Consider the following 23,282-nt stretch of genomic DNA (forward strand, 5'->3'; position numbering starts at 1 on the left):
CCGTTTATTGGCCATTTTGGGGGTAAAAACGAAAGGAGATATTGCCTATGACTAACAGCAAAATTTTATTTTCATTTTCCTGGGTTTTTCTGGGAAAGTCCTTCAAAGGTCTTGTGATGGAAAGGTCGTTAAAATGAAGAGATGCAAAATAAAACAATACAAATTGTTTTGTTATCTGTTTCCTGCTTTGCAGTTTATGAAATCTACTCAGTTTTTGCCCTCGTTAGCATTGTCAACCTTTTTAATAATGTAATTTTGATGACTTTTCCATCATCATCATCATCATCATCACTATCATTATCAGCAGCAGCAGTAGCATCGTCGTTGTTGTCAGCATCATATTCATCACATTATAACTTACAAGCTCCCATGGGCTGGACAGATTTTTTGTCGAGGCAGAATTTCTGCAGCTGGGCACCTTCCCTGTCACCTATCCTCACCTGGTTCCAAGCAAGGTAATAATGTTTCCTTTCCCCATGGTTTTCATGGAAGACTGAAACAAACAACATTACTTGTATGGCAATCAAACACACCGGGCGGGTATCGAAACCGTGATCCTACGACCACAAGTCTGCTTCCCTAACCACTGGGCCATTGTGTCTTCACCAAAATGCACTGAGTAAGACAAATACCCCAGAAGGCTAGGCAGAGAGAAGTTACATTTAGTCATTTAACAGCTACGCATTTTTCCCACCATGTATAGCTATAACTTAAGTAATTAAGTGTGGTAATCTAATTTTAAATGTATTAATTTACAATTATAAATGTTATTAATTTATTCACACACGGTTCAATTACACCCACAGCTCTCGTCTCAGAGCTCTCACTGCCATTGCCCTCAACTGATCCTGAAGTTAATTATAATATCTACAATTTTGGCGACTGGGACTGAGGTTGAACCACACATGTATACATATACATACACACATACACATACGTAAATACACACACACATACATACATACATACATACATACATATATGTATATTTATTTAAATAACAGAATATAAGGAATAAACAAGTGATTGTCCAATCAATACTTGGAATCGAAAATAGTCCACATCTAAATTAATGTACAACTGCACCTCATTGAATGCAAAGAAAATCAACATAAAACTTTAACCAGTGCGAGCTACTAATCCCAAGATTCCAAGTTTGATTCCAGGCAGTGACCTAAATAATAATAATAATAATGATAATAATAATAATAACAACAACAACATCGAAAAATACCTAAGGAATGAGAACCCAGGTTCGAAATTTCCCCAAGACACCTGATGAAGGCTGGAGGGTATATCAGTCGAAAGGTTGTGTTAACAACAAACAAGATGAGGACAAATATCTGTCATATGTAAATGTAAATAATTCCTCATCTCTTAAATATAGAACTGTTTAACCAGTTAAATCTCAAAGGTTATGACAGTGAAAACCTTGAAGAAACTGCAATGGTTTTATAGTAAACTTGCAACTGCAACACTTACTGACTGATGCAGTTGAAACATATGTAGGTCTATTTGAGGCTGTATATAAATACGAATTAAAGGTAATGCCAAGGCTATTTTGTCACAGTATTATTGATATTAAATACTCTAGGAAAGGACACAACGCATCACAGGGAATCAAACTCATGACCTTACAATGGTGAGCCGATTGCCCTAACCACTAAGCCATGTGCCTTCACACACACACATACATTTGAGAATGGTGTGAACTCCACAAGTGACAGCCCATGTTACCTCTCTAGGATGGTTTGACGAGGAATGAGAAGCGATGTGTACAGTGGTGATGATGATGATGATGATGACAATGATGACAAGGACACCAACAATGCTGCTGTCATCGCCACTGCCACCGGCACCACCACCACCATTGATGTCAGCAATTATACCGACCACGACCACGACCACGACCACGTAAAACAGGTAAGAAGCTGCATATTTGAAAAGTAATGTTTCACATTATCTGTGAGAAATAGTTGAAGTGTTTACTCAGGGTACCCACATAGGGGTGTCATTGAGAGAAAATAATGTTTAGAAATGGGTGTTTGGGTTGGGTGGTATGACGTGAAGTAGGTCGAACGGAATATTGTCAAAAGATAAATACAGACATTTTAAAATAGCAAATGTATATAGTGTGGGTTTGAATGAGAGTCTATTGTTTGATTATACATACATATTTGCATTTATATATATCGAAATAAGCAACAAAGATATCCAGAGGTAAAGCATTACATGCAAGTGGCTGAGCACTCCACAGACACGTGTACCCTTAACGTAGTTCTTGGGGAGATTCAGCATGACGCAGAGTGTGACAAGGCTGACCCTTTGAATTACAGGCACAACAGAAACAAAGAGTGAGAGAGTGAAATTTGTGGCGAAAGAGTACAACAGGGGGTCGTCTCCATCCCCTGCCGGAGCCTTGTGGAGCTTTAGGTGTTTTCGCTCAATAAACACTCACAATGCCTGGTCTGGTCTGGGAATCGAAACCGCAATCCTACGACCGCGTGTCTGCTGCCCGAACCACTGGGCCATTGTGCCTCCACATACACACTCACACATGCACGCACGCACACACATTGATTAGTTTGACACTGTGTGCCTGTTGATATGATGGAGGGAGTGAGCTAATGTGCATTTGATCGTTAATAAATCGTTTGGCTGAAAGCTGAAGCCTCATACAGATAAATGGACAGATAGAGTTCTGAGATGCGAAATGATTGTGGTCAAGCAGCTGGTTAGCCTCAGACACAGCTTGCAGAGATAACACAGAACAGATGATACTCGCCCGATAAGGTTTATTAATCAACATATGCCATATATACATATATACATATGCCATATAATTTGTCTCCCATATTAAATTAGATAGAAAATATTATAAGATGGCCACCACCATGCAAATCCAATATATTGTCACAAAAGATGCTAATTATGCACTTATATACACCTACTAACATATACATACATAATCTTGAGAAATTAGGCTTCTCAAAGCCAGAAATGAGAAAGCTAATTTGAAGACTACGGATCCAATCCACCACTGGAACTGTAAAAATCTATAGAACTATAGTTTATCATTTAAGTATATATGAACATGTCTAGATATGCATGAGAAAATATACATAAAGCAAAACATACAAATCTTCACACACACACACACATTTATATATATTATTCTTTAACAAGAATAGTGTTGACAGTGAACTTTGGAGTCTCAGTCAGCTGAGCCATCATTGGACAACTCAATGATGGCTCAGCCAGCCAAAACTTTGAAGTCACTGTCAGTACTCTTTTTGTTAAAGAATAATAAAATTTGTACTCTAGCAACTGGATTGAGTGATCTTTCAACACACACACACACACACACACATATATATATATATATATATATATATATATATATATTGTCGTGACACTCCTGAGATTAATTTGTTTAACTAAAACCCTTAAGATGGTGCCCCAGTATGGCCCTACTCCAATGACCGAAACACATAAAAGATGACACATTAGATTTTCAAATTGAAAGCATTCGTGGAATTTGATTGACCTCAAGTGGTCAGTCAGGCTAGTGACCTTTTCTGTCCAAACCAAGCTGTTTGTTAATCCTTTGATGATGTCATCAATTAATTAGGAATTTCCCAAGGCTCACAAAAACACTCAAAGGGGAGAAGATTTGAGTCAACAGAATCATACATTGGTATTTTCTAAAGAAAACAACAAAATGGCCTTGTGATGTTTGTTCTCAGTCAGTTCTACGGGCACTCCCTTGTTCACTCTGAGCATCATAAATACAAGTCCACTTGTGATTAGGCCATTGACAACCGCCAGCGAGGTCAATGTGCAGGAAATAGGAAACAAAAATTAAAAATAGATAAATATTACATGTAATCTCAGCCGTAAATGCATCGAAGATATCTAATCAGGAGAATAATTAATGGTCCTTTAACGAGAATTTAGTAAACACTCCATCCCGGATTTAATCTACAACCTGACAACATTTATACACAACATAACATGCACCCCCCCACACAAAGCACACATACACTAACACACACATCAGTCACACATGCACACTCACACATACACTTTCTCTCTCTGTCTCCCTTAAGCAATCGTATTTTACATGTCCAGTCATACAATCTGTCTTAGGAGACAATTTGTGTTGCATGTCAATTTACACGCAGGACGAGTCAAAGAGGGAGTAATCGACTTATGCCCTGCCCCTAAACTGCAGACCCTTGAAACCAATTTATAGATTAGCAATATAAAGGGCAACCATATGAACCTAACATATAGATATCGACTACATATATTTGAAACATGTATTGGTTAACCAAATGCAATTGACTGTATATACAAATGACAATATAATGCTGACAATGTACAGTTGACAACATACATGTTGACCATTGACCATATATTGTTGACTTTATACATTTGACAATACACATTTGACAATATATATTGACCATATGCACATGATCATAATACAAGTTGACCATATACAATTGACTGAATACAGTCAATTAGTTGGCCATAGTTGGCACCATGCAGTTGACCATATCCACATCATCATCATCATCATGTTGACTCACATGCTCAAACAAACAATCACACACACACACACACACGTGTATATGCGTGTGCATGTGTGTGTGCATGTTTCCTCCCTCCATGTATGTTGGGTGAAAGATGGAAACATTGGTGGGAAAGAAAAACTGCTAAAATAATTTTGCCTTGAATAAGAGTTACCTTGAGGTGTGTCATTTAATCAAGTTATAACAAAGAGGAAGAGGAAGAAGAAGAAGAAGGTAGAGGTGGTGGTGGTGGCAGCTTTTGTTTGCAGAAAAACAATATAAACAATGAAAAAACAACCAGACATTTTACAGTTTGAAGGGAAAATGTTACATACAGTCCACATACACAGACACACACACACACTCTCTCTCTCCCTCACTTCCTTTATCTCTTTCTCTCTTGCACACCCTTTCTGTCCATCTGTCTGTCCGTCCTTCTCTCTCTCTCTTGCACTCCCATTCGCTTTCTTTTTCTCTTTCTCTCTCTCTCTCTGCCGCTCTCTCACTCTCTCTTTCTGTCTCACTGTCTCTCTCTCTCTATCTTCCTCGTTCTCTCTCCCTTGCACTCACACACACATACACACACACACTCTCCCTCTCGCTCCCCCTCCCCCTCCCTCCCTCTCGCTCCCCCTCCCCCTCCCTCTCCCCCTCTCTCAAGACAGAAACTCTACAATGATTGTTCTATCTATTATAAAGCCATGCCAAACCTTAATCCCCAAAGCCTCCGTTAACCCTTCCAATAAAGCTCCACTCCTAATTCTCCTATCAACTTAACAACAATGGCTTGGAGGAAAAAAACAACAGAAAGGAAGAAAATATTTGTAGAAATGGCTAAATCAACCGTCTGCTTATCAGACTTTGTGGACTTTTACTGCCAATCCACACAGTTTAGTTGCAGAGATATTTGTGTAAATAAATATGCAGGTGTGGCAGTGTGGTTTTCACCAACCATGTGCCCTTGGGTTCAATTCCACTGTGTGGCACCTTGGGCAAGTATCTCTTGGTATAGACCTGAGCTAAACACCACCTCTCTGAGAGATTTAGAAATTCATTATTTCTAATTTTTGTTACCAGTGAATGTATTTCACTGAAATAGTATATACTTACGAAGGTGAAACAGATTTCTTCATCTAGCCAGCTGTGCTACTTCAGGCTGATGACGAGCAAAGACTCAGAAACATGTCCCTGAATGCAGGCTAGGCTGGGTGGAGGAGTTTGTCTCCCCCTCGTAAGGATAAGGGCACAGGAAATGTGTCAAGGCCTAAAAGGAAGCGGTCTGGCTTCCTAGGGCTAAACAGCAGTAGTATATTCCCTTATTAGGACTGTCAAGTTAAGTTTGCAGTATGCAACTACTATATATATATAGTTGAAATTTACATAAAAACGAAAGACGAAGACAGGTGTATAAACAACAAACAGGTGTATTAGTTTGATGCTCGGGAAGGTGAGAAAGTCTTTTACGTTTCGAATCTACGTTCTTGAACAGAAAGGAACACAAGGAAATAGACAGAGAGAATAAAAAGGACCCCCTTTTGTCATGAATGACCATGGGATTGCACCTAGAAAGCTCCCCTCCAAGGCACAAATCCAAGCAAGGTTGTTTATGGAAGACCAGCAGTCGCTCCTGCATACCAGCCTCCCCCTCTCCCGGCCACCGATGTAATCCAAAGGAAGACCAAAGGCTGATACAGCTTGGCACTAGTGATGTCGCCACAATTCATTTCTACAGCTGAGTGGAATAAAGTGTCTTGTTTAAGAACACAGCACACAGACCGGTCTGGGAATTGAACTCATTACCTCATGACTGTGAACCTGATGCTCTAACCGCTAAGACATGCGCCTTCATGTGCGCGCGTACACACACACACACACATCGTTGTATCTGTGTTTGTCCACCAGCACTGCTTAACGATGGCTATTGGTTTGTTTATGGCCGCCTAACTTAGCAACAGAAACTGATCAAAAAGGCAACCTCTTGTCTTTGTCCGCTTCTTATGTCCCGGCGTGTGATTCCCCGTCCGTTGATTGGGAACCGTAAACAATTTGCCAACTGGAACCGATCTAAGGGCGATAACTCAGACAAAATATACAATTTTGCTTACAAAATTAACTGACCGTAACGTTTCTCTACTTCCAGTTTGTAAAAGAGATTATTTGCCCGCGGCCATTAGAGTCCGATGAGCCGTTTATAAAGCTAAGCCCAATATAAGCCACCAGTTAGATACGTATATAAAGATGTCAGGAACAGATATTGGAAGCGAAATAGTGGCCGTGAGGAGATGGGTAAAACCAAGAGCTCACGTTCTAGAATACGGGAAGTCATACGGTTTACCACCACCACCACTACCTTTTCTCTTAGCCGAAGAAATTTGCCCGAATTGCTTTTTAAGATTCTGAAGGAGAATTTCCCAAAGAATCATAAATACTACAGCATCTGTAATAAATCCTCCATCAAATTTTCTTACTCGGTAATGCCGAATTTGGCCTCCTTGGTATTGGACAGGTAAGCTAAGGTTAGCCTAAGGTTAGCCCTACAAACTATTTACTACCACTGGTCTTATAGACCCTCTGTAATGAGATATCTGAAGGTAAGAACACGGGAAGCCAGATAAATCAATGTTAGTATTAATAATAGGGATACAGGTGGTTCTGGTAAATCCTGTAAATGTAGAAACCTTAGATTATGTTCCGTTGACGGATTCTGTCTGACTCCTAATGCTATATATAAATGCGTTGATAAAGAGGAGGGTAACTTGAATAGGTTTTATATAGGCAACACTGTCTATTTTATGGCTAGGTACAGGGCCCACAGGAGTTCGTTTTCGAACGAAAAATATTGTAACTCCACTACACTTGCTTATATACATGGTTTAAAGAGGAACAAAAAAAAGTTATTCTCTTGAATGGTCTGTTATATCGGATCCCTTTTAGCAACCATAAGTTTTCTTCTACTTTTCTGGAAGTATATCGAAATAAAATTAAATGTGGTGAATAATATTTAATTCTACGGGGTTTCGAAACCGGAGAGTACAAATTCCTATTATTGGCAGCCACCTGCATTTTGGCAATGGAATAGGTATTTTTTTTGTGTGTGTGTGTGTTAGAAAATTTGGACTCGTCCTGCGATTGATTATTACCTTTTAATTAACCAGGTGGCGTTGAACGAACAAGTTGCTGAGATTCTTGTTCGTCTAAGAAATCCCCAAAATGGCCATTAATGTGTTTGACTTGATTTTGTGGAACTCTTTTACCTCCTGGATTCCATGGCTTTTATGAAATGAACTTTTAGACATTTTTTCTGATTGAGGTAAGTACGAAATATTTTTTAGTCGATTGATATTTTATTTTATTTAGGTTTTTAGTTGCATGACACGTTTTAGAATCTTTGGTCGAATATATTTACGTTCTTGATAAGCCGTTCTATATACTTGTATTTTTATTCGGTTATATATTCTTTACCTTCCGTGTTTTTTTTATATATGTATACTTTATATGTTTAAGAATCATGATAATATTTATATATAATCAAATGTTCGGAGTCATGGTGTTACATATAAAGTCGTTGACTCGAATTTGATGCTTGTTCTAAGGTCAATGTTTCTTTATCTCTGTCTCGATTACATTTGAGCACTTCTTTTTTGTAGTCTTAGAAACCCTTTTGTCTCCATAAAAAGAGGCAAAAATCATTTCTTGTCGTGTATATATATATATATATATTATTTATTCATTTATCTATACGACGGGTTTCTTGCACTTTCCTTCTACCAAATCCACTCACAAGGCTTTGGTCAGCCTGAGATTATGGGAGACGACACTTGCTCAAAGTGCCGCGCAGTGGGACTGAGCCCGGAACCATATGGTTGGGAAGCAAACTTTATACCACAAAACCACCCCAGCACCTATCATTGAAGCACTTTTATCAACGATAGACGATTAATAAATATTTCCGCAACGCGTGACTTGACTGAATGTCAAAAAGGAGCGTTTGGCATCTGCGCGATTTGATCTCGAAACGTATAGAGAGATAACTATACTCTACAAATGATCGACCTTGGTCATTGTCATCTACGTGTGTGTGTGTGTGTGTGTGTGTGTGTGTGTGTGTGCAGCGTAAGGTTGTTGCTGTCGATAGTTAGAAACTCGGAAGAAATAAGATGGGTTGCGAATTTTGGCAGAAGGTCAGTGGTCTTGGAGGAGGACTAAATCGATTAGATCGACTCCAGTGGTCAACTGGTACATATTTTATCGATCCTGAAAACATAGAAAATGGTAAAGTCAACCTGGGCGGAATTTAAACGAAAGGACGTACAAAATGTCGCTAAGCATCTCGCTCAACGAATTACCGATTCTGCCAGCTCGCAGTCCGGCTTTGTCTTATAATATTCTTTTCTACTCTAGGCATAAGGACCGAAATTTTGGGGGATGGTGTGAGTCGATTAGATCGACCCCAGTACGCAACTGGTACTTAATTTATCGACCCCGAAAGGATGAAAGGCAAAGTCGAACTCGGCGGAATGTCTTATAATATTTAAGACATGGAACGAGAATAGATTCCAAGGGAGATAATTTTATTTAAAAAATAGAATAGTACTCTTGCAGTTGTCTCCCTTGCTAACTTTTGGTTAATTTCTCAGAGTCAGCAAGAAATGCTTTGACACGCCGTCTTCCCATGCAATAAAATGTGGAAAATCGGAGCGGATCGAATGATTTTAGTCGAAGTGAATGAATATTTAAGGTAGAGCCATTTTCTTCAATGACTTTTGGAAAAAAAAAGTAAAAGATTCACAACTTCCTCTGCGCTGTAGAAACATCTTTATAAAGAGACATTCAAATAAACTGACAAACGTGTTATTATCGCGACCCCCCATCGCCACTACCCCCACCACCTTTTGTTAAAGGAGATTCTACACACACGCACGCACGGAGACATACACACACGCACGGAGACATACACACACGCATTTTCTTTTTATATGTCTTTGTCGTTGAACTGCGGCCTAGCTGGGGGTCCGCCTAGAGGTGTTTAGTTGAATAAACCGCCCACAGTAGTTATTTTAAATCTATAATGTATTCTATCGGTTATTTTTGGCGAACCGCTACAAAATGGGTCCATAAACAAGTAATTGTGAAGGGAATAAATGCCACCATCCACATCCATGCAGGCGTTGCTGTGTGGCAAGAACTTTGCTTACAAACACTATCCGTCACTTTTGCTGAACTATTAAGGGGACGTAAACAAACCATCGTCGGTGGTTGAGTAGCGACGGGGTGGGGACAAATACAAACGCACACATCTATATCTATGCGACTGGCTTCTTTCAGTTTCCGTCTGCTAAGTCCATGCCGAAGGCTTTGGACAGCCAACGGTTTGTAATAAAAATTTTTAAAAAGTTTGAGGTGCCATGCAGTGGGATTGAACTCAAGCCATGTGGTTGGGAAGCAAACTCCTTACCACACAGCCATGCTTGTGTCTATACGTTCCTTGCAAACGACGATCATCATCCTCATCAAACACACGACTAACTTCATTACAGATGTCAGATCTCACAATCCCTCATGTCAACTTCACATGAGATGTTATTAGAAAGTTTCCACACTGCATGCTCTGATTGTACCATTCAATGAAATCATGAGTTCATGGCTGATGATCTTCAAAGCCACCCTTTACAAATAGTTCCGAGAATATTTCCTAGTGTTTAACTCTACGGCATTCAAACTGACCATATCTGGCCCAAATATTCTATCAGTTTTTTTGGGGGGGTGGGGGGTGGGGGGGTTGAAACTGACTAGATCACGCCTCTCACACCTACTCTACAATGTCATTCTCAAAAGAAACAATCACATCATTGAAACCTCGAAGCTATCAGATAAGTCTCCCATTATTATCCTACAATACGCTCAGTACAATGCTTAAGTATGTACAGAGTAGATCACACACCAAAAGAGTACCTACTAATGTTAGTCAATAGTCTGGTCAGTGTAGCAGCCCACCCAATGGCCACTGCTAGCTGACCCTGAGCGGATGAAAAGCAGAGTCGACTCTGGTGGCATCTGAACTTAGGGACATAACATTGGAAGAAATTCTGCCAAGCATTTCTTTGACCAGTGTTCTAATAATTCTGCCAACCTGTCACTCCACAGCCTTTATGCGAGGTTTTGTAACACTGTTAAAATTGCTCTTCAACTTCTATAAGAGATGGTAGGTATAGGTGTGATTGTGTGGTAAAAAAGCTTGCTTCCCAACTACATGGTTCTGGGTTCAGTCCCACTGCATAGCACACTTGAATAAGTGTCTTCTACTAGAGCCTCGGGCCGATCAAAGCCATGTAAGTGGATTTAATAGACAGAAACTGAAAGAAGCCAGTTGTGTGTGTGTGTATCGAAACGCCTGTCTTAGAATGGTGGCAGCTGATGAAGGAAAATGATCTGTAAGTGGCCTGTGTGTGTTCTTTACTCTGGTTATTATTATTTTTTTGTCTACGTTTTGTTTGCAATGTCCTGTACCCAGATATGCACCTATATATATAGGTAGATGTAGGTATGCACATACATGTACGTATATATGCATATACTCATTTATCATTTGTTTTATATATATAATGATTTTTTACTACTGTAGCTTCAGGCTAATAAAAGCTTTGTGAGTGGATTTGGTAGATGGAAATTGAAAGAAGCCTGTTGTAAATGTGTGTATAGTATCATTCATGTCCACAATTCTACAAAATCATGTCTGGCCAATGAGGAAATACTGCCTTGCTTTGGAAACGGGTGAAAGTTGGTGACAGGCAGGGCATCCAGCTGTAGAAAACCTGCTCCGACAAATTCTGTCCCACCTATGCAACCATGGAGACGTGGACACTAATTGATGATAATGATGACAAATTCAAATTTTCTAGGAAGCTCGTTAATCATTTTCTTACCTGGTTTCTGTTGAAATACGCTGCGTTTATTTTGATTAATTTTGAAAATAATGAAGATTTTACGAAAATAATTTTGATTTTGAAACTGATATTTTGGAACATTGATAAACTCTCCACGTTCCGGCCGACTTCTTCAGTTCAAGGAGAACTGATTGAACAAGTTAATCCACAAAAATCTGAACTGATCCAGAGGAAACAACTCAATGGATGAGATGCTCTCGTAACACAATCTCCGATCACTTTCACTCGACTGGATGATTTGATGACATTGTGGATGGAAAATACGGATAAAAGTAAATGGAAAAAAGAAAAGAAACCATAATATATATATATGAGAAAATCCTCGTGTGTGTATATATATATATATATATGTATATATATATATATATATATATATACATGAGGATTTTCTCAAAAGTTCCAGGCTTTGAGTAAAAGAAAATACAGGAGGATCAGTTAATTATGATTTTATTCCATAAAATCCCCTCAGATTCACACTCATTGCAATGGTCCTTCAGTTTCTCTAAGCCCTGTAAAAGAACTTGGATGGTTGGGCCTCCAACCAGGCCTTTTGTGAAACTCTTAAAACCAAGAACTTTTCAGCACTCCTCTATATATATATATATATATTTTATATATAATGAGGTGGTGCTGGAAAGTTCTTTGGTTAAAAGAAAATAGAGGAGGATCAGTTAATTAGGATTTTATTCAACATATTCCCTTCTCAGATTCATGTACTTATTGCAGTGGTCCTTTAGGTTTTCTAAGCCCTGTGAAAGAACTTGGATGGTTGGGCCTCCCAGCCCAGCATTAGATCCAGGAACCTTTTAACATTGTTTCGTAGTTCTCAGGGAGATTCAGCATGACGCAGAATGTGACAAGGCTGGTCCCTTTGAAATTACAGGTACTACCCATTGCCGGCTGAGTGAACCGGAGCAATGTAAAATACCTAGCACTCCATCGGTTATGACGACGAGGGTTCCAGTTGATCCGATCAACATGCAAGTGGCTGAGCACTCCACAGACACTCAATGTAGTTCTTGGGGAGATTTAGCGTGGTGCAAAATGTGACAAAGCCGGTCCCTTTGTAATTACAGGTACAACACATTTTTGCCTGCTGAGTGGACTGGAGCGATGTGAAATAAAGTGTCTTGCTCAAGGACATAAAGCACCACCTGGTATTGAACCAACGACTTTATGATCCCGAGCCTAATACTCCGACCACACACACCTTTACTGCAGTTGGAGTGCACCTAATGCAGCCCTGCACCTTCTCTGCTGTCAAATATGGTAATTAATGTTATGGCTTGATGGCAGGTACTTTGTTAGATCAACTGCAGAAAACCTAAGTTCACCTTGGCAGCATTTAAACTCAGAACGTAATAAAACATAGAAATACAGCAAGGCTTTAACTTTGATGGTCGACCGGTCATGCAACTGGTCCTTATTTTATTGACCCCTGAAAGGATGAAAGGCAAAGTCAACCTCAGTGGAATTTGAACTCAGAACATGCAGACAGATGGAATGCTGCTCAGCATTTTGCCAGCTTGCTGTCTATTAATGATAATAATAATAATAATAAAAATCCTTTCTACTATAGGCACAAAGCCAGAAATTGGTAAGGGTCGGTGCCAGTCTATCACATTGATTCCAGTGCTCAATTGAAACTTATTTCATGAATCCTGAAAGAATGAGAGAGGCTGAGTTGACCTTGGTGGAATTTGAACTCACAATGTGAAGACAGTGAAAATGCTGGGAAGCATTTTGTCCAGTGTGCTAACGATTCTGCCAGCTCACCACCTTAACAATAACAATGTCTTTATTGCCCACACGGGGGCTAAACATAGAAGGGACAAACAAGGACAAAGGGATTAAGTCGATTACATTGACCCTCCCCAATGCGTAACTGGTACTTATTTAATAATAATAGCCCTGATGCAGTCCCAGGCAGTGGCTCTCATGGCTTCTGATCTTAATTGATTGCAAGTGTTATTATCATGTACATTGTTTTGTCTTGGTATAAAAAGATGGGCCACAGCAAATATTCTGCTCAATACCACAGATTTGCTTGTCAGTTGCTTGACCTTAACCAGTTGAGCATGTCCCTTGGTGGCTGACGATATGCGCATCTCTGATCATGAGCAGAAGTAGTTGGGGAGCATCATAGCCATGTGTTGAGAGGAATTCTTTGGGGGTTTGAATAATTCACCTCTGGAAACATGAGTGTTTTGTTCATCATCCTTAAAACAAACCTTATTCAGGGACCTTTTGAGTAGGATGGGCTACTCTACCTGAATTCCAACTGGGCCTCACCTGTGAGGTCATGCGCTGTTTATCTTGATATGAGATCACCATGTCTCGCACATATGGTTGTGATGCATGTGCCTGGTGTACCCTTATCAGACGGGTAGTCATGATGGGTATACTGGGCTTTGTATATTTGTACCCCAGTGTCTCTTTGATGGCATGTGCTGCTCTCTCACTCAATAATAATTCTTGCAAATTTGGCCAGTAATTTTTTAGGGAGAGGGGGGGACAAGATGATTAAATTGACCTCTGTGACCAACTGGTACTTTATTTTATTGATCCCAAAATGTCGAAAGGCGAAGTCAACCATGCTTCCAAGCATTTTGCCTGGGGTGTGCTAACCATTCGGCCAGCTTGCCAATGGTTTCCAATCTTGTCACAAGGACAACAAATTTGGGGAAGGGGAGAAGTTGATTACATCAACCCCAGTATGTAACTGGTACTTATTTTATTGACCCTGAAAGGATGAAAGGCAAAGTCAACCTCGGCGGAATTTGAACTCAGAATGTAACAGCAGACGAAGTACTGTTAAGCATTTTGCCCACTGTCCAAAGAATTCTGCCAATTCACCACCTTGATGATAATAATAATAATAATAATAACAACAACAACAACAAGAATAAAGATGCAAATGGAAGAAGAAGAAGAAGATTTTTATGCAAGAATCTTAACACTTGATCCAACATCATTCAAGATTGCATCCAAACATGTAATTCTTTGATTTGGTTTGGGGTCAGAAAGAAGAGAAAGCAAGAAGGAAGACAGTGGAGTGTCTTAGCGAAAGACACCTTCGTCAGTTCACCTGCCCTACCTCCCCACTTGGGACCTTTCACCTCATCTTTTGAACCTTTCAATGTAGAAAACAAAAAAAAACAATAATAATAAAAAAGAGCTGAATAGAAGGAAACGTGTGTGTGTGTGTGTGTTTATGTATGAATATATGTGAGAGCATGTGTTCATTTGTGTGTGTGTGTGTGTAGAGAGAGAGAGGGGGAGGGAGAGAAGCAAGGGAAAGAATGTTAAATAAGAGAAAAGTTCTTGGTCTCAATTTTTTTTTATTTGAGGGGAGGGGGAATGTACATGTTTGTGGGTGGATGTGCATATGATTGCATGTGTGTATATATATATGTATGTATATATGTGTGTATATATATATATGTATATATATATATTTGTGTATATATATATGTGTGTATATATATGTGTGTGCATATATATATATGTGTGTATATACATGTGTGTGTATATATATATATGTTTATATATATATAAACAAACTTTGGTTGTAGAACAAACAAATTTAAGGTCATCCAACTAATATATATATCACATCTCGAACATTTAATCTCATATAAAGAAACATAATGCTTGCTTTTTTCTTATACATAGAATACGGATGTACAAAATCACAGAAGATGAAACATTACTTCATTTGGACAGGCATATAGACAAAAAAAAGGGAGTACAGTCTATTGCGTATAGAAAAAAATGTTTTAAAATTAATACTACAATGTCTACAAAAAATTTTTTTAGCATTATAAAATCTAAAATATACATAAATAAATATATAAATACGTATATAAGAAACATATAAATACATAGAATATAGATAAAAGTTCATTGATTAAGAATTTTTTACCTTAAAAAGTAACTTTTAATCGAAAAAAATTCTTAATCGGTGAATTTTTGTATAATTTATGTATTTATATGATTCTTATATACGTATTTTTATGTATATTTTTATATATTTATCTTATTTTAGGTTTTATAATGTTAAAACAATTTTTTCTAGACCCTGTAGTATTATTCTTTTACTTGTTTCAGTCATTTCACTGCGGCCATGCTGGAGCACCGCCTTTAGTCGAGTAAACCGACCCCAGGACTTATTCTTTGTAAGCATAGTACTTATTCTATCGGTCTCTTTTGCCGAACCGCTAAGTTACGGGGACGTAAACACACCAGCATCGGTTGTCAAGCAATGTTGGGACACACATCTATGTGTATACGACGGGCTTCTTTCAGTTTCTGTCTACCAAATGCACTCACAAGGCTTTGGTCAGCCAGAGGCTATAGTAGAAGACACTTGCCCAGGGTGCCACACAGTGGGACTGAACCCGGAACCATGCGGTTGGTAAGCAAGCTGCGATAGACTGTACTCCCTTTTTTTTGTCTATATGCCTGTCCAAATGAAGTAATGTTTCATCTTCTGTGATTTTATACATCCGTATTCTATGTATAAAAGCATTATGTTTCTTTATAGTTGATTAAATGTTTGAGATGTGATATATATTAGTTGGATGACCTTAAATGTTTGTTCTACAACCAAAGTTTGTAAATTTGTTATACTCATCTCATTTACTTGAGCACTTCTCTAGCAGTCCTATTAACTCTCTTGTTCCTTATAAGAAACAACCACTATTATTATTGAGATATATATATATATATATATATATATACATACATACATATGTCTTTATATGTGTGTATATGCAAATGCATATATGTATATTTATTTGCATCAGTTGAATAAAGTTAAACCATGGTCTTGTTTTCATGTTTTTTTTATTACTGTATTAAAAAAAAAAAATTTTTACAATGCTGAACTGTGTTAAACATTAAAAAATATTCAGTAATGTTCGTTAATAATCATCAGACTTCAAAATGTGTTTAACAGAGAGAAGACCTCAACTGCAGTAATCATTAGATTTCAAAAAGTATTTATCTGACAAACGAAGGAAAATGTTAATTGAATTTTATAAACATTACTAAATATTTTTTTAGTGTTTCACACACTTCAACATTGTAAAAAAAAGTGAAAACCAAACCATGTTTTTCAACTGATATATTCTATACACATTTACACAAACTCAGAAAAGAAATATATTTATGCATATATATGTATATATCCCAATTTATATATCATTATATGTGTGTGTGTGTGTATATATATATACACATTAAATATATACATATACTTTTAACATATATGCACACACATATGTACATACACACACACACGTATCATACATCCGTACATATACTCACTTAAATCATTAAATCATCTGGTTTTATTTCTGATCCATAAGAGACATACAATACACAAAAACATTCATAATGAAAAAAAAAGGTCTTTTTTTTTTGAGAACTGTGGGTTGAGGGGGTGGGGAAGATGTAAAAAAAAACTGAAAAAAAAAATTCCTAAATGAAATTTGAGAGTTTCAGCCTGATGGTGGCTGTTTCATCTCCTAGAGTTCATCTCTCACAAGTGTGTAACGGTTACGTGATGGTTTTAACTTCTTAAATGTCGACTCTGGCGGACTAGTGGGCTGTTTGGCATCCTGGTCATTGTTTGTCATCACTTTTATCTGAAAAGAGAAACAACAACAAAACAAATTAATCACAAAAATGAATTTTCCACATTTTCATTTGAGATGTGAGAGAGAGTAGGTTGGATAGGTCTTCTAATTCTAACGTTTGGTTTGGGTTGGATGTTAAAATGGAAATATAAAAAAAAAAACAGTATTTGGCAGGGTGTGTAGCTTGGAAGTGTGGGAGTGATAGAATGTAGATATGAGAGGGAGACTTACATCATCTGTAATCTGTGGGGGTTCAGTTGGGTCTGGCCCATGGTGGAATTCACGATGAAGCTTGCCAGAATGTAAATCATCAATGAACTGTTTCAATAAACTGGATTTTCTGCAACAAACAACAGACAAACATTAGCAAAACAATGCTGAGAGGGTATTAAAACAATAGTTAGATGGTAGCCTATCATAACAACGCTTGGAAGGTACCCAAAAGAGCCAAGACGCATGGCTCAGAGCATCAGGCCTACAACCATGATGTTGTGAGTTCAATTCCTGGGCTTGAACAAGACACTTTATTTCACTCAGCTGCAGAAATGAGTTGTGGCGAGATCACTGGTGCCAAGCTGTATCGGCCCCATTGCCTTTCCGTTGGATAACATCGGTGGCGGGGAGGTTGGTGTGCATGGTAAGTGCTAACCATTCACAGATTTGTGCCTCAGAGGAGAACATAATTGTTAAATTCACCAGCATCTACAACTAGTAGAGAAGTACTGAGGCAAGTGGCTTTGTGCTAAGAGGTTAAAATATGACAGGGCCAGGTGTCTTAGTGTCGACAATCACACAATATAAATGAAATAACTTACGCTATGTTTTCTTTGACAGAGTGTGGGAAGACGTACATATGCCTGAAGCTGTCGATGGCCAACACAGGTAAATCATTGGTGCTTTTACCCAGGTGATGTAAGGGATGAGTGAACTTGAGGCCATCAGCCGTCAGAAAGTTGACATTATCTGCAATGAACATCATCGACAGGAATGTGTTAGAGAAAGAATCAAGAATGGTTGGTGAGTATATGTATGTATGTATGTATGTGGAGAGAGAGAGAGGGAAAGAAGAGAGACGAGAGTGAGATGAGAGAAAGAAACACGAGAGAGAGAGAGATAATAAAGAGAGAGAAAGACGAGAGAGAGAGAATAAAGAGTAAAAAGAAGAGAGAGACGAGAGAAAGAAGAGTGAGATGAGAGAAAGAAACACGAAAGACAGAGAAAGAGAAACGAGAGTGAGAGAAAGGAGAGACGAGAGTGAGAGACGAGAAAGAATAAAGACAGAGAGAGACGAGAGAGAATAAAGAGAGACGAGAGAGAGAGAATAAAGAGAGAGAGAAAAATAGAATGAAGATAGAGAGAGACGAGATAGAGAATAAAGAGAGAGACGAGAGAGAGAGAATAAAGAGTAAAAAGAAGAGAGGGACGAGAGAGAGAGAGAAAAGAGACGAGAGAGAGAGAGAAAGAAGAGTGAGATGAGAGAAAGAAACACGAAAGAGAGAGAGAGAGAGAGAAAGAAGAGAGAGACGAGAGAGAGAGAATAAAGAGAGAGAGAGGGAAAGAAGAGAGAGAGAGACGAGAGAGAGAGAGATAATAAAGAGAGAGAAAGAAGTGAGAGACGAGAGAGAGAGACGAGAAAGAATAAAGACAGAGAAAGAAGAGAGAGACGAGAGAGAAAGAAGTGAGAGACGAGAGAGAGACGAGAGAGAGAGATAGAGAATAAAGAGAGACGAGAAAGAATAAAGACAGAGAGAGACGAGAGAGAGAGATAGAGAATAAAGAGAGAGACAAGAGAGAGAGAATAAAGAGAGAGAATAAAGAGAGACGAGAGAGAAAGAAGAGAGACGAGAGAGAGAGAGACGAGAGAGAGAGAATAAAGAGAGAGAGAGAGACGAGAGAGAGACGAGAAAGAATAAAGACAGAATAAAGAGAGAGACGAGAGAGAGAGAATAAAGAGAGAGACGAGAGAGAGAGAATAAAGAGAGAGAAAGAAGAGAGAGACGAGAGAGAGAGAATAAAGAGAGAGAAAGAAGAGAGAGACGAGAGAGAGAGAATAAAGAGAGAGAAAGAAGAGAGAGACGAGAGAGAGAATAAAGAGAGAGAGAGAAATATAGAATGAAGATAGAGACGAGAGAAAGAATAAAGAGAGAGACGAGAGAGAGAGAAAGAAGAGAGACACGAGAGAGAGAGAATAAGGAGAGAGAAAGAAGAGCGAGACGAGAGAGAGAATAAAGAGAGAGAGAGAAAAATAGAATGCAAATAGAGAGAGACGAGAGAAAGAATAAAGAGAGAGAAAGAAGAGAGAGACGAGAGAGAGAAAGAAGAGAGAGACGAGAGAGAGAGAATAAAGAGAGAGACACGAGAGAGAAGTGAGAGACGAGAGAGAGAGACGAGAAAGAATAAAGACAGAGAAAGAAGAGAGAGACGAGAGAGAAAGAAGTGAGAGACGAGAAAGAATAAAGACAGAGAAAGAAGAGAGAGACGAGAGAGAGAGATAGAGAATAAAGAGAGACGAGAAAGAAGAGAGAGACGAGAGAGAGAATAAAGAGAGAGACGAGAGAGAAAGAAGAGAGACGAGAGAGAGAATAAAGAGAGACGAGAGAGAAAGAAGAGAGACGAGAGAGAGAACAAAGAAAGAAGAGAGACGACAGAGAGAGAATAAAGAGAGAGACGAGAGAGAGAGAGACGAGAGAGAGAGAATAAAGAGAGAGAGAGAGACGAGAGAGAGAGAAAGAGACGAGAAAGAATAAAGACAGAATAAAGAGAGAGACGAGAGAGAGAGAATAAAGAGAGAGACGAGAGAGAGAGAATAAAGAGAGAGAAAGAAGAGAGAGACGAGAGAGAGAATAAAGAGAGAAAAAGAAGAGAGAATAAAGAGAGAGAGAGAAATATAGAATGAAGATAGAGACGAGAGAAAGAATAAAGAGAGAGACGAGAGAAAGAATAAAGAGAGAGACGAGAGAGAGAAAGAAGAGAGACACGAGAGAGAGAGAATAAGGAGAGAGAAAGAAGAGCGAGACGAGAGAGAGAGAGACGAGAGAGAGAAAGAAGAGAGAGAGAGACGTGACAGAGAGACGAGAGAGAGAGAAAAATAGAATGCAAATAGAGAGAGACGAGAGAAAGAATAAAGAGAGAGAAAGAAGAGAGAGAAAGAAGAGAGAGACGAGACGGAGAGAGAATAAAGAGAGAGACGAGAGAGAGAGAATGAAGAGAGAGACGAGAGAGAAAGAAGTGAGAGACGAGAGAGAGACGAGAGAGAAAGAAGAGAGAGAATAAGGAGAGAGAAAGAAGAGAGACGAGAGAGAGAGAGAGAGAAAAGAGACGAGAGAGAGAGAAAGAAGAGTGAGATGAGAGAAAGAAAGACGAAAGAGAGAGAGAAAGGAGAGAGAGAGAGAGAGAATAAAGAGAAAGTAAGAAGAGAGAGGGAAAGAAGAGAGAGACGAGAGTGAGAGAATAAAGAGAGAGGATGAAGAGAGAGACGAGAGAGAGAGAGACGAGAGCGAGAAGAGAGAGAGACGGAAGAGAGACACGAGAGAGAGAGAGAGAATAAAGAGAAAGACGAGAGAGAGAGAGAGAAAGAAGAGAAAGAAGAGAGACGAGAGAGAGAGAATAAAGAGAGAGAAAGACGAGAGAGAGAGAGAGAAAGAAGAGAGAGACAAGAGAGAGAGGAGAGTGAGAGACAAGAGAGAGAGGAGAGTGAGAGAAAAGAGAGACGAGAGAGAGATAATAAAGAGAGAGACGAGAGAGAGAGAGATAATAAAGAGAGAGAAAGAAGTGAGAGACGAGAGAGAGAGACGAGAAAGAAGAGAGAGACGAGAGAGAAAGAAGTGAGAGACGAGAGAGAGAGACGAGAAAGAAGAGAGAGACGAGAGAGAGAGATAGAGATAGAGAATAAAGAGAGAGACGAGAAAGAATAAAGACAGAGAAAGAAGAGAGACGAGAGAGAGAGATAGAGAATAAAGAGAGAGACAAGAGAGAGAGAATAAAGAGAGAGAAAGAAGAGAGACGAGAAAGAAGAAAGAAGAGAGAGATAGAGAAAGAATAAAGACAGAGAAAGAAGAGAGAGACGAGAGAGAAAGAAGAGAGACGAGAGAGAGAATAAAGAGAGACGAGAGAGAAAGAAGAGAGACGAGAGAGAGAGAATAAAGAGAGAGACGAGAGAGAGAGAATAAAGAGAGAGACGAGAGAGAGAGAATGAAGAGAGAGACGAGAGAGAGAGAATAAAGAGAGAGAGAATAAAGAGAGAGACGAGAGAGAGAGAATAAAGAGAGAGACGAGAGAGAGAGAGAATAAAGAGAGAGAAAGGAGAGACGAGAGAGAGAATAAAGAGAGAAAAAGAAGAGAGACGAGAGAGAGAGAGAAATATAGAATGAAGATAGAGAGAGACGAGAGAGAGAGAAAGAAGAGAGACACGAGAGAGAGAGAAAGAAGAGAGACACGAGAGAGAGAGAAAGAAGAGAGGGAGAGAGGGAGAGAAAGAAGAGCGAGACGAGAGAGAGAGAGACGAGAGAGAGAAAGAAGAGAGAGAGAGACGTGACAGAGAGACGAGAGAGAGAGAGAGAGAGAAAGAAGAGAGAGACGAGAGAAAGAACAAAGAGAGAGGAAGAAGAGACGAGAGCGAGAGAGAGAGAAAGAAGAGAGAGACGAGAGAGAGAAAGAAGAGAGAGGGAATAAAGAGAGAGAAAGAAGAGAGAGAGACGAGTGAGAGAACAAAGAGAGAGAAAGGAGAGAGAATAAAGAGAGAGAAGAGAGAGAAATGAGAGAGAAGAGAGAGAGAAAGAAGAGAGAGAGACGAGTGAGAGAACAAAGAGAGAGAAAGGAGAGAGAATAAAGAGAGAGAAGAGAGAGAAATGAGAGAGAGAGAATAAAGAGAGAGACAATAAAGAGAGAAAGACGAGAGCGAGAGAGAGAGAAAGAAAAGAGAGGCGAGAGAGAGAAAGAAGAGAGAGAAGAGAGAGAAAGAGAGAGAATAAAGAGAGAAAAAGAAGAGACGAGAGAGAGAGAATAAAGAGAGAGAGAGAAAAATAGAATGAAGATAGAGAGAGACGAGAGAAAGAATAAAGAGAGAGAAAGAAGAGAGAGAGAGAAAGAGAAAACAGACGAGAGAGAGAGAGAAAGAAGAGTGATATGAGAGAAAGAAACACGAAAGAGAGAGAAAGAAAGACGAAAGAGAGAGAAAGAAGAGAGAGAAAGAGAGAGACGGAAGAGAGTGACGAAAGAGAGAGAGACAAGAGAATAAAGAGAGAGAGACAAGAGAATAAAGAGAGACACGAGAGAGAGAGAATAAAGAGAAAGAAAAGAGAGAGAGACGAGAGAGAGGGAAAGAAGAGAGAGACAAGTGAGAGAGGGAAAGAAGAGAGAGACGAGAGTGAGAGAAAGGAGAGACGAGAGAGAGATAATAAAGAGAGAGACGAGAGAGAGAGAGATGAGAAAGAGAAAGAAGAGAGACGAGAGAGAGAGGGAAAGAAGAGAGAGACGAGAGTGAGAGAAAGGAGAGACGAGAGAGAGACAATAAAGAGAGAGACGAGAGAGAGAGAATAAAGAGAGAGAGAAAGAAGAGAGAGACGAGAGAGAGAGAGACGAGAGAGAAAGAATAAAGAGAGAGAAAGAAGAGAGAGAGACAATAAAGAGAGAGACGAGAGAGAGAATAAAGAGAGACGAGAGAGAGAGAAAGAAGAGAGAGACGAGAGAATAAAGAGAGAGACGAGAGAGAGAGAGAATAAGGAGAGAGAAAGAAGAGAGACGAGAGAAGAGAGAGGTGAGAGAGAGAATAAAGAGAGAGAGAGAAAAATAGAATGAAGATAGAGAGAGACGAGAGAAAGAATAGAGAGAGACGAGAGAAAGAATAAAGAGAGCGAAAGAAGAGAGAGACGAGAGAAAGAATAAAGAGAGAGAAAGAATAAAGAGAGAAAGACGAGAGAGTGAGAAAGAAGAGAGAGACGAGAGAGAGAATAAAGAGACAGAAAGAATAAAGAGAGAAAGAAAAGAGAGACGAGAGAGAGAGAGAAAGAAGAGAGAGGAGAGAAAGAGAGAGAATAAAGAAGAGAGAGAATAAAGAGAGAAAAAGGAGAGACGAGAGAAAGAATAAAGAGAGAGAAAGAGAATAAAGAGAGAGGAAGAAG

General features: G+C 39.1%; 1 protein-coding gene and 1 long non-coding RNA gene across 2 annotated transcripts in view; one reads left to right on the plus strand and one right to left on the minus strand.

The window, feature by feature from the left end:
• LOC149130777 (uncharacterized) overlaps positions 1-7,893 on the plus strand; it is an 8,311-nt gene extending 418 nt beyond the window's left edge. The window contains exons 1-2 of the long non-coding RNA XR_016238690.1: positions 1-1,923; positions 7,733-7,893. The exon at positions 1-1,923 is cut by the window's left edge and continues 418 nt beyond it. This is a non-coding gene — a long non-coding RNA (uncharacterized LOC149130777). The remainder of the gene's footprint in view (positions 1,924-7,732) is intronic.
• A 6,546-nt stretch (positions 7,894-14,439) lies between these two features.
• Positions 14,440-23,282, minus strand: part of LOC106881956 (endoplasmic reticulum resident protein 44) — a 60,304-nt gene continuing 51,461 nt past the window's right edge. The window contains exons 11-13 of the mRNA XM_052977183.2: positions 17,979-18,126; positions 17,395-17,503; positions 14,440-17,172 (exon numbers count right to left, since the gene is read on the minus strand). Of these exons, the coding sequence (XP_052833143.1) occupies positions 17,053-17,172; positions 17,395-17,503; positions 17,979-18,126 (377 nt within the window). The 3' untranslated portion in view covers positions 14,440-17,052. The remainder of the gene's footprint in view (positions 17,173-17,394; positions 17,504-17,978; positions 18,127-23,282) is intronic.

The sequence above is a fragment of the Octopus bimaculoides genome, chromosome 27, assembly GCF_046866305.1.
Source record: "Octopus bimaculoides isolate indiv1 chromosome 27, ASM4686630v1, whole genome shotgun sequence".
In the NCBI taxonomy this organism is placed as follows: domain Eukaryota; kingdom Metazoa; phylum Mollusca; class Cephalopoda; order Octopoda; family Octopodidae; genus Octopus; species Octopus bimaculoides.